The sequence below is a fragment of the Vulpes lagopus genome, chromosome 7 (genome assembly GCF_018345385.1).
Source record: "Vulpes lagopus strain Blue_001 chromosome 7, ASM1834538v1, whole genome shotgun sequence".
Lineage (NCBI taxonomy): Eukaryota > Metazoa > Chordata > Mammalia > Carnivora > Canidae > Vulpes > Vulpes lagopus.
Window position 1 is genome coordinate 43,911,078 of NC_054830.1, and position 14,792 is coordinate 43,925,869.

Here is a 14,792-nt window from a genome sequence, read left to right on the forward strand (position 1 = left end):
TCAGGGCTTCCATATTGATTTTCAATCTGACTTCAGACTTCACAATAGGTTTCAAGGGAAAAGAGCTAATTAGTAAATTGATGGGACTCTCCTAATGAAGCCACCCCTCTCTGTGTTCACAGAACCAGGAGGTACTAGGAGGAGGCAAGCAGTACCAGTGTGTGCCAGGTAACTGAGAGGATGGGCATGCACAGCCTCCGAAGCTGCACGTGGCTCTCTTCTCCTTGTAAGGAGAGGTTGTGGCATCGTTCACAAGGGGCACCCCAAGCTGGGTCCCAGCTCCCCAATGCCAGCAAAAGCCAGGAGCAACTCTTTGAGGTGGGTGAGCTCTCCGAGGCAGCTGTCACATGGTTTAGGGAGGAGAAAGAGGGCAGTAAATGCAGTCTCAGTGGACAGAATGTAGGGTGGTCCAGGGCCCAGAGCATGACACACAAAATGTGTGCTGTGTTCACCTGTGGAAACAGGGCCCAACTGGACTGAAATGCGGAGAGGAAATGGAGAGCACTGGTGCATCCAGGATTCTCCAGAGAGATCGATGGGGGCCTGGGCCTTACCTGCCCCAGGACTAGGTGTGATGAAGTGGAGGAGAGGGCCTGTTTCTGCTGCTCTCTGCTCTGCAGGCTTTCCTAATGCGCTCCCCGCCGGCCCAGAATCTGTCCTGTCCTGTTAACCTCCAGCCAGCGCCACCGAAGGCCACTGCAGTCGTCGTGTCAAAATAAGGAACGAAGTGGCAAAGAGGTGTCAGTCAGCCTGGTCCTATTACTGCCCCCCCGGGCGAACTTGAGTGGGGTGTCCTCTCCTGCTTCCTTTGCCTGCTTTGTGAAAGGGGGACGAGGACTGAATGAGTTGGTGAAGTGGTCAGGCCGGGGCTAGCATGCAGGAGGTGCTCCAAAAATAATAGTTATTATAACTAAATACAGTAGGTCCGAACGGAACAACCGAGATTTCCGTAAGTCGTCAAAGCAAGACTAAAATTCAAGTGCTGTCAGAATCCTCAGGGTGCAGAGTAATGAGCTCAGGCCTGGAGGGGAGAGGAAGGCCACAAACCAGACACCAGGGAGGCGGGGACACAAGGCATGTAGCGTCCTGACCCGCAAGGGTCTGCATTGAAATGAGATTGCCGACAACTTGTCACAAGCCAGCGGAGCGTCACCCTCTCACGAGCCCGGGCCCCCCTGCCCATCTTCCTGCCTGTCCCCTGGCCGGCGTGTGACCCCTGGGATGTCAAAGAACAATGGAAAGGACAGAGCAGGGAACCAGCCTCCTGGCTTGCTTTGTCACTTTGGGCATTTCTTTAACTTCCCTGCATTATTTTTTCCACATGACCTATAGATCCACATAATCTTAAAAATGTGTTTGTGGAGATGCCGGAGAGGCGTAGGTGACCGTGCCCAGCAGGGCGCCTGGCCCGACAGTAGAGCCCTCCGACCTCGGGGCGCACCCTCCGCTGGACCCGCGGCCCAGACGCTCGGAGGCGGCCGTGCCTGAGACCCCAGCAGGAGGCCCTTCTCCCGACAGCCGCCGCAGAATCCCAAAGCTGCCCCCCAGCCCTCCTTGGGGTTCTGGGGGCCCCCCGAGGGGGTTGGTCCTGCCCCCACTGCCGAGAGCCGCTGGAGGGGCGGCCGGGCACTACCCGCCTTTGGAACCACCGAGGCCTGGGGCTGGGGCACGGCTGAACCCGCCCCCGTGCTCACCAACCTGAAGTCCCCCACTTGCAGAGGAAACCCAGACTTCCCACAAGTTCTCCAGGCCTCAGGTAGGCCCAAGGGGGTTTTCAGGTTATGAGGTCCACTCTCTGGTTCCACCAGTCTCGTCAGTGTTCGTCTCCTACCTCGTGCAATCCTTAGCATTTGCAAAATTCTTTTCAAAGACCTGGGAAAACCTCACTTGGGACCTCTGCTATGCTTCCCCTCCCCGTTTCCCTTTGCCGGTTTTCTCTGTGTTTTAACCAGGGTACGAGATTTTAAAAGGACAGTGTGTGGTGACAAAACAGAAACTAAAGGAGGCGAGCACACAGGGGGGGCCCGGGGCTGAGGGGGGCTGCCGACCTCAATCGGCTTCTGAGTCCGGGGGGCCCGAGCCCACGGGCCGTGTCCTCGGTCTCCACAGGCTGAGAAGTGCCGTCAGAGGACAAAGGCCACAAGAGCGGCCTGTGCGGACCTTCCTTCCGTCTCAACCCAGACTCTGAAATGCATCGCTGGTGTCCTGCCTCCACCTACTTTCCCTCAGTCTGGAGGGGCTCCAGGCTGGGTCGTGTGGCTCGAAGAACCAGCCCCCCCCCCTGCCGCCCCAAACCGTGACAGGAAAGCTAATGCCCGGGCTTCCTCTGACTTGTCTTGTGGCAAGAAATGCCTCTGTGGGCGACAGATGACCGAGGGCAACTTTGCTCTACTCCCAGAGGTATGGATGCCGCCCATCTAAGGCCTAAAGAAATCTTTACATGAAAAAAAAGGGGGAAAAAAAAGACCCCTCTTAATTGGCACCTGGTATTGTCATGGCACAGCTCCTGGCCTTCGCTGAAGTCGGGGCAAAAGCGCAATCGTTGGCTTGGAGGGCCGAGCCCGTGATTGCGGTCAGGACCCATCTCTGATAAGCGCATCTCAGGAGGCCTGGGCCTGCCCAGTGACATAACTGGGAAGAAACGCAGGTGGACTTCCGTAACACGACACACACGCTCTTTTCCACGGGGCAGGCGACAGCTGTGGGGCGTTTCATTTCCATAATTGCTTTTTTCACACGCGGTGCGTGAGCTTCCGGGAGCACAGAGCGAGGAGGGGGGAGATGATGCACTGGAGGAAGTGGAAGGCTCCGTGGAGGACTAGGGTCAGGAGAGGACAGGTTTAGGTAAACAGGGACAGCAGAGATAATGAAGGAACAGAAGAATCCGGAAGTTAAGAAACCTCTAAAAAGGAGAAAGACTTGTGAAAAGTGGGAAGTTAGCTCTTCAGATAAGATGTGGAGGCCAGTTGAGGAAGGGCCGCTGATAACGAGTCCTGATAAAGTGAAGCTACTATCTCCATTTGAAAACAAACATATTTCATGGGCTGGAAATCCTAGCACCGGACAGCCCAAGCCCGGGCCAGGGTCTGGGGCACTTGACGGCCGCACCCTCTCTCTGCCACCCCTCGTGCTGTTGGCCACCCAGGGGCCTTGCCGACCCAAGCGAGACCGGCAGTCCTGTGTCTCCTCTCCCCTCCTCTTCATCCGTCAAAACTTACTCTTCCCTGGGTCTCACTGTTTAGTAACCTTGGACTATCATTGGTTAACGAGTGATTTGAATCTATTTCACTTCACCGATTGATGAATGTGTCATCTGTTTGAGAAAATTAGCTATTAATAGCCACTTCTGGGCCCCTTGATAGCTACTGATTTATTTAATATCTCTGGATCTCCATTTCCTTTTAGTAAAGGAGATGGACCTAATAATACGTGAGAACGAGGTATTATTTGAATGGGGCTGTGAGTGAAAATGGAAGGGGAGGGCTCCAGGGCACCATATATACAAGGTGGGAGAGCAGGGAGGTTGTCTAAAGGAAATGAATGTAGCGACAAAATTGCCTGATAGACTGCAAGCTGAGCATAATTATGGTTGCATCCTCAAGGGGTAAGAAGAGCCATGCAACATGTCCCAGAGGGGCCTGGACTTCCTATTATGTTTATTAATCATCTTGATGAAAATGGAAAGTCTGCATTGATTAAATTCACTAATGATCCTAAACTGAGCAGGGGAGTAAATTCCAGAAACGATGGATTTGTAAGGTGAGTGGTAATATTAATCAGCTCATCTTATGAAAAGGGTGGCAGTTAATGAAATGGGATTTGCCATAGATAATAGCAGTGAGGTATACCTGGGGGGGAATTATAATGAGCCTAGTTCCAAACTAGGAAGCTGTTATTTAGGAAATAATAATGGGAGGAGAGCTCTAAAGTGGAGAGTGAATAATAAATTAAAAACAAGCTTAAAATAAACTCTCATTATGGATCACAATTTCACTCTCAGCACTTTTGTGGGGGGCTGAGGGAGTGTAGAAGAACCTTAGGGTGCAGCTTCCACATTTTGCAGGTGGGGGAACTGGAACCCAGAGAGGTTAGGCTTCAGTCCCTAGTCAGGGTGGCAACCCCTGGCACACTCGTCACCAGTCTGTGGTGACAGGAGATGGGCACTCCTGAGAGGCCTCCGTGTCGTTTGAGAATCCTCAACACGGCGCTCGAAGCCGGCTCTGATTACTCGCCTCCTGACGTGTTATCTTTTGCCATCTCACGCTTGGGTCAGAGAGCTAGACATTGGCAGAGCCATGGCTAAAACCTCGATTTCCTGATCTGTCTCTTCTGCTCTGTAAGTTCTAAACTGTCCGCAGTCAACACTGACCTGAGCTTCACAACCGAAACACTCAGAAAGCAGAAAAGGCTTCTGAGCCAGGTTTCTCATCTCAGTTTCCACCATGTTGGTTTGAAGTCCTTGGGCAGCATTTAAAAAAATCTCTGAGGTTCTAAGTGTAGTAATGTTGGAAAGACACTCAGAAATAATAATTCAGAGGCAACGAGTTTTGTGCCTTTGGGGAATAACATAAACCATTAAAAATTTTTTTACCAAATGCAAGTAATGAAAATTAAGCTTCTTTCACAAGCATTTGATAACATGAATAATCTTATTAAAAACTTCCTGGGACTTATATGTATGTTTGTTTTGCTCTTTGGTGAGCAAAATGAATTTACTTTGTGCAGAAGGAGCAGTGTTGTGTGTGTGTGTGTGGGGGGGGGGTCCTCCGTGTGCTGAGCCCTGTTGCGGCACCAGCCTGGGGAGGACGGGAGGGATGGAGGATTGGCCTCGGCAGAATTGGGAAGTCGGTGCAGTTGGCCCAACCTTGGTTCCTTGTATCCTCCTTTCACACCCCTCTTCCCAGGAAGGCTCAGGCTGCTCCTCTGAGTGCCAGTGGGGGGATTGGGGACCATCGCATAAGGCTGCGCTGTGTGTTCCACAACCCTAGGGGGTGCCATTCCCCTTTGCAAACTCTGCAGCTCGGCTTGGCCAGCCCCCTTGCAGACCCTGAATCACCCTGATTCTCTGGGGCCTTTCCTCATGTCTCCCATCCTTCTGTGGAAATCTACCTGATACGTGTCTAGTCTGACTCATATCCACATGGTCTAATGGGTCACTGCCCACGAATTTCCAGAAGATCCACTCATTAGCCTAAGTGAATGACTCAAATAGAAAATTTTACAACGGGCCTGAAAGGCGCTCTCCTTACACATGCTCTTCAAAGGATCAGTGAATCCCCCACAGGATGAGTGAGAGGACATTCCCGTGCTTGACCGGACAGTCTCGCCTGTGTCCCCGGAGCCCAAGCAAAGTCAGAGAGAAGGGATTTTTGCAAGGTATAAGTCACTACGTACCAAAGCTGGGTGCTAAATCTGTGCTGTCTAGGTAAGATTCCGGTGTTCCTTCCACTGTTCCGTGTTCTCGTGGATCTCGTGCAACACTAACCACATATGTCCACATCCTCAGGCCGCATGGTTGCAGCATGCACGAGAGATATATTAGCTGTTTTTAAACTGTCTACTTCTGTCATAAGATGTCTACGGATGCCCAGTACCCCCAGGCGATGACAAGCACAGGGTGTGAATTTTCTACCTTCAAGGTACAAGGCCACACCTCCAGCTTATGGGATCGCCAACTGAAGCCAAGTGAGCGTGGCCATGTGTCCTAGTTTCCAGAGCCTTCCCTGCCTACTTCATTACCCTTCACAGGCCCCCCCACTAACCAGGTCCATGATCTTCTTGCCAAGTAGACTAACGATTTTAGACGTAAACAGAACCAGCCGCAGAACAGAGAAGCCCAGTCTCCCCCTAACTGCTTTAACCGCCGCCCTGTGTCTGTTAGGCTGAAAGCCCAAGGGAGGATCCAGATTTCATGGGCCCTGAGCTAATTCAATTTTGGAACCGGCTTTAAGGAAAGGAACAAAAATAGGAATTCAAAATTAGGTGTGGTAAAATGACAGAGATGGAGAGCGGATTAGTAGTTGGCAGGGTTTAGGAATAGAGACCCATAAAAGGGCAACAGGAGGCATCGTTGTGATGGATACCTAAACCTGCAAATGGGATGGAATTACATAGAGCTCAATGCACAAATGAGCACATATAAAATTGATGAAATCCACATAAGGTCAGTGCATTGTATCCATGATAATTTTCTGGTTGTGATACTGTACTATAGTTTTGCAACCTTGGGGGAAGCCGGATGAAAGATAAGGGGGCTCTCTCTGTATTATATCTTCCAACTGCATGTGAGTCTACAATTATTCCAGAAACCTTCATTATTAAAAAGATGGATAACAGAATCAGATAATCTAAAAAAAAGAAAGAAAGAAATTAGGTACTGGGCTTTAGCAAGGCTTGTGCTAGTGAGAGGCTTGAAGATGTAAGTTTCATTGGCTTAATGGTAAACCTATCTCTGGTCAAGAAGGCAGTAAATGGACAGAAGATGAGGCATTTTGATCCATGAGTGAATGTGTACACTTTTCAGGATTATCTGTTTTAACCACAAGCGTAGTCGCTTACTTTAAAATAAACAGAAGATACTTACCCACATGTAGAGGTTGACTCCACTCACTCCAAAACCCCGTCTGTCTGCACACAGAGCTCACTGCTGCCCTCACTTGAATGGAATACTTAGAAATATCATCAATTATCGAGATGAATGCATTCGTTGTTATTTTTTCTGTCTAAATGGGGGGGAAATTAGCATTATAAGAATTTCCAGACATATAATTTAAGTAATGTCAGTTATTAGAAGAGAAGGTCATATCTAAGTAAAGTGATCCACTGTTACCGGACTTGTTTAAAATCAATAGGGCATACATTGATTAGTTTATTCTAGACTGCTTCAGTAAGGGTGTGTTGGCAGCTACCCTTTGGGGAAAGTGATCTTGTAACCAAAATAAATAAAAAGTCAATGGTAACATCTAGATGATTTATCTGGATCCAGTTCTGTTTTCAGATGGAAAGACTAGAATGGCCCATAGTAGAATGCATAATCCTCCTCATCTCGTCCCTCCATATTCTGAAGTCAATTACTAAATGATGTCACTTGGTTTCCAACCTATTTAGTAGGCATCAGCAAACTACAATGTGTGGGCCAGTCTGGCCCGCAGCCTCTTTTTGTAGGGCCTGCAAGCCACGAATGGTTTATGTATCTCTCAATGATTGAAAAATATCAAAAGAATATTTCATGACACGTGAAACTGAAATTTCAGTATCCACAAGTAAAGTTTTACTGGAACACACCCACGTCTATTTGTTTACATATTCTCTATGGCGGCTTCTGTTCCACAATGATAGAGCTGAGTAATTGTGATAGAAACCATATGACCTGCTAAGCCTAAAATATCTGCCCATTACAAAAAAAAAAAGAAAAGAAAAAACAGTTTGCTGATTCCTGATGTACAAGAATGTCTCGAACAACTGGAGCCAGGGGGCACCATGCACAGAGAAGAGGAAAGAGCGGTGTCCTTGAATCTAGGAAGAGCTGGGTTTGAATCCTATATTCCAAACTACCTGCAAGGCAAATTCATTGACCTCTCTGAGCCTCTGTTTTCTCACCTGTAAGTTGGGAATAACGACACCTAAGCACAATGATTGAATTAAACCGAATTTTCTTTGTAATTCTAAGTTTAAGAATGTATTGGTTTGAATCCTGTGAAAACTGCCAATATTCAGCCCATCTTTGATGAGCAAAACCAGCAATGTTGGTTAGTGCAATACAATAATAGGCTCTTAATAAATGCCAGTCTGTCACAGGCAATTTAGGCTAGCATTGTCCAGTGTTAGAGTGAGGCTGTTTTCTCACAAATGAGCCTTTCTCTGTTAACTCACTCTACTGCTCAGTGTCCACACCATTCAGCTAATCCTTTACGCCCCAAACCAGAGATGTGTCCCTGACACTTGTCTCTTACATTCTTCTGGGTGTGTTTCTCCTTTACTCACCCTACCCCACGACCACAGCCTGATTTCTCTTGTTATCTTTTGTTTGGCCAGTTGCCATAGCCATTAACCCCAGATGCCTGTGTCCACTGGCCCCTCCACACGTGTCCAGCTTTCATGCTGCCACCAAAATTATTCTTTGATTTTGCAGATGCAGTCACAGTTCTGTATTGAATAAAACTCTTCAGTGGCTTTCAGTGCCTCTGGCAATGGTTTTAAAAAGAGAAATCACTCCTCTTTTTTTTTTTTTAAGCAAAAATTTCCATTCTTGGAGAAGTACCATTGTAGGATCTAGACTTATTATTCCAATGTTGGCTTTATATCTAGGCCGACTCACTTACTGCCACTTGGCTGAAGGAGCCATGCTCTCTTAAGCCTTTGAGCTCTGCCTCGACCCCCTGTCACGAAAGTGTGGTTGGCAGACTGGTGTGGGGCAGGAGCGGTTTACTACTGATCCACGGTGAGGTAAACACAGAAATCGAGAAAACAGGTTTGGAGCTTTTGTAGCAATTTGACATTGCCGCGACATCCAATCCCATGATGACCGGGCTTCTCTCTGGGTATATTTGATTTTTCTAGCCTTTATTTTAACTGTATCTTACAAAAGAAGAATTAGAAATGAAATTAGAAATTAATTAAAAATTTAAAAAAATTTTTAAAAGCCAGACTTCCAGCATAGCTATTTTGGAGAAGCACTGGCTACAGAGGTTGGTCTCCTCTCAACAGGCAGGCTTCTACTCTCTGCTTAATGATTTTGCTCCATTCCTCTCAGTGGGAGCCCTACACCCTAGACCTAGACCCTAGACCTCTGGGGCCCTTACTGTGAGGTGCTGAGTGGGTACACTAGACGAGGCTCCTTGATGGCAGAGACACTATCGTACTTCTCTTCATACTTCCCACACACAAACCAATTTGTCAATGTTGGTTGAATCAACTTGGATGGTGTGGAATTTGCTTTCCCTACTATCCGTAAGAGGTGAGTTATGATCCTAATTTCCCTACGCTTAGCCAGCTTTATGACTTTGGGCAAGTGGCTTAATCTCTCTGCCTCACTTACCTGTGTAATGGGAATGATAGTTACTTAATGGAGTTACTGGGAGGATGGAATAAATGAGCATAATAAAGCTTGACAGGTAGCTGAGGCTTAATAAGCACAGGCTGGCTTCTCAGTTCCATGTCCCTTGAACTTTGTGTTCTCTAGAGCTGAGGAGCATATTTCAGTTGTAGTGAAAGAAAAACATAAAATCTACCATCTTAACTATTTTTAAGTGTACAGCTCCACTGTGGTGAGAACATTCATTCACATTGTTTTGCAACCAGTTCCAGCACTCATATGGCCCGCGATACCGAAACTCTACTCATTAAACAACAGCTCCCCACACCCCCTCCCCCAGCTCCTGGAAACCACCATTGTATTCTGAGTTTGACTACTCTTGGTATCTCATATACGTGCAATCCTACAATATTTGTCTTCTTGTGACTGGTTTATTTCACTTAATATGGGGTCCTCGAAGGCTCATCCAGGTTGTAGTCTGTGTCAGAATTCCCTTCCTTTTTAAGGTTGAATAATAGTGCATTGTATGGATATACCACATTTTGTTTATCCATTCATCATCTGTTGGAGGGCACTCAAGTTGTTTCTTCCTTTGGGCTGTTGTGAATAATGCTGCTATGAACGTGAGAGTGCAAATTTCTCCTTGAGACCCTGTTGACGATTCTTTTCGTTGTATGCCAGAAAGTGGAATTGTTGGATCACATGATAATCGTATTTATGATTTTTTTTGAGAAACTACCATACTGTTTTCCATAGTGGCTGCAACATTTTATATTTGCACCAACAGTAGTGCTGATGAGTTTTTATCTGATCCTTTGTGTTATTTTGAACCAAAAGTATGTCCTTTCAACACAAAAAGCCAGTAACATTTGGTTTATTTTTTATAAAACTTGGGTAAATATAAGTTATCTTTGACCTTGTTAGTTCCAAGCTATAACCACAGCTGTCACTGAATATCATTTTTAAAATATTTCAAAGAGAACGTTATCATCAAATATTGAAATGATCTGAAGAATTACCTGCAAATAATTTTTCCTTGTGTTATAAATTTTCACTTCATATTCAAAGCAGTGAATTGGAAAGGCAGAAACAGGTTTCTTCCACTGAATAGAAAGACCGCTTCCTTCAATCACTGCTGTGACATTCTCTGGAGGATTAATTCGATCTAGGTTAGAGAATGAAAGGTCAGTGGTCTGGGCTGATAAATCCAATCCGCTCACACTCCTCAAGGCATTTCTAAGATACAATCTTCTCAAGTATCTACGCTCAGGATTTAACTAACTGATCTTCAAGCCACAAGACCCCAGTGGCTGCAGATGACTCCTACATTGCAGCACTGAAGAAATCTCTCCTGTAATTTTAAAGGATTCCTATTCTAAATGGCATCAAATGGTTGAGTCCCCTTCCCCTTTAGCTCATTGCAAGACCCACCTCACTATCCCTGTTTCTCAAGCAGGACCAAACTAAGTAAACCTCATCCTGGAGAGAAATTGCCCTGGAGCTTCCACCCAGCCCTGCCTCTACCTAGCAGGTGTGTGGCTCTGGGTAATAATTCCCTCATTTGGAGCTTCAGTTTTGTTTCATGTTGTTTTGTTTGCTGCCTTTCAGGTTTGTTTGGGGGATGGAGTGGGCAGCCTCAATTTTCTCTTGCATAGAAAGAATGGATTGGGCCACATTTGTCTTTTTTTTTTTTTTTTAAAGATTTTATTTATTTACTCATGAGAGACACACAGAGGCAGAGACCTAGGCAGAGGGAGAAGCAGGCTCCCTGCGAGGAACCCAATGCAGAACTGCATCCCAGGACCCCAAGATCACGCATGTCCTGAACTGAAAGCAGATGCTCAACTGCTGAGCCACCCAGGGGTCGCTGGGGCACATTTGCCTTAACTTAGAACTCAAATTCTTTTCCCTGACTTATCACTGGATTGTCTTATAGCCTTGTGATATGGGTGGAAATTATTTCTAAGTGAGCGTTCTTGTCTTAGGTTATGTGACTTAGATCTCACAATTCATGAATCTTAGGGACAAACTAAGAATGGGACCTATTGGTTCCAGAGCCTGCCGTTCCCTAAGCAGAAAATATTTAACCAAGCATGTATTTCTTTTAGTAATATGAGGAATTGATCTCAAAGAAATGAAAATCACACAGGAGAATGAATTCCTGTGGTCTATACCGGATTGTGTCCATTTTCATATCAATAATGTTTCCTAGGTTGTCCTCAGAATTTTTTATTACCAATTTTCAGGAAAGTGACACTTTTAGATTATCTGAGAAATAGACTATTGAATAGAGTCACAAAACATCTTTGGTGGGATGGTTCTTTAAACAAAGTTATACTTTATTTGGTAGAGATATAGATAAGTCATGTCCCTTTATATAATATTTTGTATATTTATAATTATGTATAATCACCAGCCACTGTTGTAAGCACTGTATGGTTATTAACTCACTTAATTCTCACAAAAACCTTGTAGGAAGTGTGATTTTCTCCCCATTTCTTTCTGATGAGAAGACTGAGGTAGAGAGGAATGACCAGCTTGTCTATAGTCACTCAGCTAGTCAGTGGGGGAGGCAGGGTCCCAGCCCAGGCAGCCTGACTCCACAGCCCATGCTAATAAATATGCCATGATTGAAATCTTGAGCAGTTGTAACAAGAATGTGATGTGAAAGGCTCCTGATGAGTTTTATTAATACAAGTATCTAGGATGAAGGAGACTATTTCTATTTTGAGAACTGAACAAATGAAACCTTAAATAATATGTTTAGATCTGAGGATCATATGCTGAGAGATACATTTTAGGACCACTCAAAAGAGACAGACCAGAATGGCAGAAGATCCTAAGAGGAAAGCATGAGGAATTGAAGATGGGAAGCTTGGAGAAGAGAAATCTTAGGATGAGAAAGCTGGCTGTCTTTGGCTAGCTCTGAGGCCATCTTGTAAGAAAAGGGATGAGAATTATTTGGAGGTGTTACCAGTCCATCACAGGCCCAATGGGCAGAAAGTTCATGAAATGAGTCAGAGCTGAGAAAGGGCTGCTTCCTTCAGCAGTGAGTTCACACTCCCTGGTTCAGTGATTCTCACGTGGTAGACATTCTGTCCCCCATGGGACATTTAGAAATCTTGGGAGACATTTTGTTGTCATAGCTGGTGGGAGGAGGATGCTACTGGTCTAGTAGGTAGAGACCAAGGATGCTGCTAAAAATCCTGCAAGGCACAGGACAGCTCCTGCAAGACCATGTATCCAACCATAAATAGTGGTGCTGAGGTTGAGAGAGCTGGCCCCCGGGTTGTCAGGCAGGGGGACAGATGTTCACTTAGCATCGGAAAATTAGTCAAACTAGGGGATCCTTATAAACCCTTCCAATGCTGGGATTCTGCAATTTGGTGATTTCAGCTTTGAATTACGTGTACCTTACCAATTTCATGAAGAGCAAATAGCTGATCAAAGGGCTTGATTATAGTATGCTTGCTCGAGCCCTTTACTTGCACTGCCAGTGAGTCACTCCCTCTGCTACTGATAAAAGTCCTCGGAAACCAGCACGCAATATTTCTCTTCAGGATGTCTTTCCTGTACTCTTGGCATTCTTCGGTCATGGAGCCATACCTAAATTGAAGCACTCATAAGTTTTTAAGACTAGAGGAAATGATGCATTTGCATGAGCAAAAATAGGTACTCACCTGTAGTAGAGGAAATATTGTGTATCCTCCGAGGCATCCTTGCCAACCAGCCAGGTACAGTGCAGAGAGACTTGGTAGGGTCTTAACGGATTAGAGTTATTGAATACTGTGTTTGTGGTACACGTTAAATTCACAATCGAGGTTCCGGGAGACCCTGGATAGTCAATAAGATGGTCAAAAATAAGAACAAAATATTGCCATGACAGCTTTTAAATTTGTACTTCCTCTGAAACTGTACTGAGGGGGAACATCTGACCATGACAAAGTAACTGTTATCACAAATGTATAGAAACCTATTTGCAGAGGGCCGGTTTACTGGGGGATGAAGCTAGGATTATGAAGCCTGAGTTTCTGGCATTAAAAAGCTTTCCAGCTACTTTGGGCCACAGGTGTGTGTGTGGGGGGGGGGCATACTTGTATGAATATTTAAGAGCAATACAAGAGATTGTCATTCAGAGCTTGGGGCCCAGCAACCTTGGTATTCTAATGCCATATGTTTCAATAACGAGCTGTGACACTTCTGGGCCTCAGTTTTTCCAACTAGAAACGGGAGAGTTGGGAGAGGAAGGTCTCTAGTGCTGCTTTCCAGCCTAGAATTGTGTGATTCATTAGGTCGCACCCCAATATGTCATGAATAACACAGATTGCCACTCCGGAGGAAGTGGGTCTGGCAACGCTACAAAATAATAACACTTCTTTGGAGACTCTGTGCATAGTAGCATGTTGAAGTCCTCCTTAATGTGCAAAGATGTTAAGAGAATATTATGATTTTTCACCAAATGCATTATGTTCATTGCACCCAGGATTTCTGAAGATTATTTGACTGGAAAGCCTTGCTTTCATTACAGACCACATTGTCACCATGGATGCTGAGGCTTTGGAACACGTGTGGTGACGGGCCTTGTGCTTGCTAGGGAAGGGGAAAAAACTTTGGGCTGAGGAGCAGGGAGGACCTCATCAAAGTGGGAGCCTTAGATTAAACATTGAAGGAAAGAAGTGGTCTTAGCTTCGTTTAAGTCAATCCTATGATCACATTTATCACTGTCAGCCAGTGTAGTTCAAGGAGGAAAAGACAGACACTTTTAGTCTGCAGAGAAGTTCCACAAAAGGGACACTGGCTACTTTGTACGATTACCATGTACTATCAGACAGTTTGTTTCTATATATTCATATACAACAAACATATATAGATCTATGTGTATGCCTTGTACTCAATGTAGTGTCCATATACTAAATGACCAGACGTTCCATGCCCAGGTATGGTTTGGAGGCTCCTGTAATGTTTGTCTCCCACATCTCTTCCAAGGAATTATTTGGTATGAATTCAGTCTGATTCAAGTGAGAATTAATTTTTCATTTGTGTCAGTGTATATTGGCATGGTCAGAGAATAATTAGAATTGCAGAAATGTAATTCTGAAAGATGCCATTACAGGTGTAGTCCTGTTATTACTTGAGACGTGGTAAAAGAGTTTAAGGTAAGCCACACAAAGGTCTGTATTTGTAATCTTGTCTTTTAACTTGGATTAGTCTCTGAACTTGGAATCAAGGTCATTGTGAATTGGCTGCTATGTGGTCTGGGCAGCATGTTATAATGATGACTGAACGGGAAGATCCTCACAGTGTTGCTCTCACCCATCGACACAGTTCAGGGGGTGTGTAGCCTTTTCACACAGTGATATGACAAGGCACCGGTTGGATGATTACCCATGGGTCAAACTGGCCAAGACAATTGTTACCAGGTACACTCACATAACCTGGGACTTGGTGATCCTTCTCTCCTCTCTTTCCCTGGTGCGTGTGTTTGTGTGTGTGTGTGTGTGTGTGTGTGTGTGTGTGTGTGTGTGTGTGTGAGAGAGAGAGAGAGAGAGAGAGAGATTCCAAGGGTTTAATCACAAGTATCACCAATTCTACGTCTTAGAAAATCTAATTTTCAGCAAAGGACAGTATAGACCGTGGATGCTATCTGTCCCCTTTCACCGTAGGTGGTTCGGCGTTGTGGCTTCTGTGAACCATCAGCAGCTCTCTTCAGTCTGGTATGAAAAGTCATAGAATGCAGAACTCCACAAACAGGACAGCA

The 14,792-nt window shown here is 45.5% G+C and overlaps 1 protein-coding gene across 1 annotated transcript in view; it reads right to left on the reverse strand.

Annotated features, from left to right (window-relative positions):
- IL5RA (interleukin 5 receptor subunit alpha) overlaps positions 1-14,792 on the reverse strand; it is a 47,292-nt gene that overhangs the window by 10,253 nt on the left and 22,247 nt on the right. The window contains exons 6-9 of the mRNA XM_041762418.1: positions 12,715-12,868; positions 12,453-12,640; positions 10,054-10,199; positions 6,584-6,722 (exon numbers count right to left, since the gene is read on the reverse strand). Coding sequence (XP_041618352.1) covers positions 6,584-6,722; positions 10,054-10,199; positions 12,453-12,640; positions 12,715-12,868 — 627 coding nt within the window. The remainder of the gene's footprint in view (positions 1-6,583; positions 6,723-10,053; positions 10,200-12,452; positions 12,641-12,714; positions 12,869-14,792) is intronic.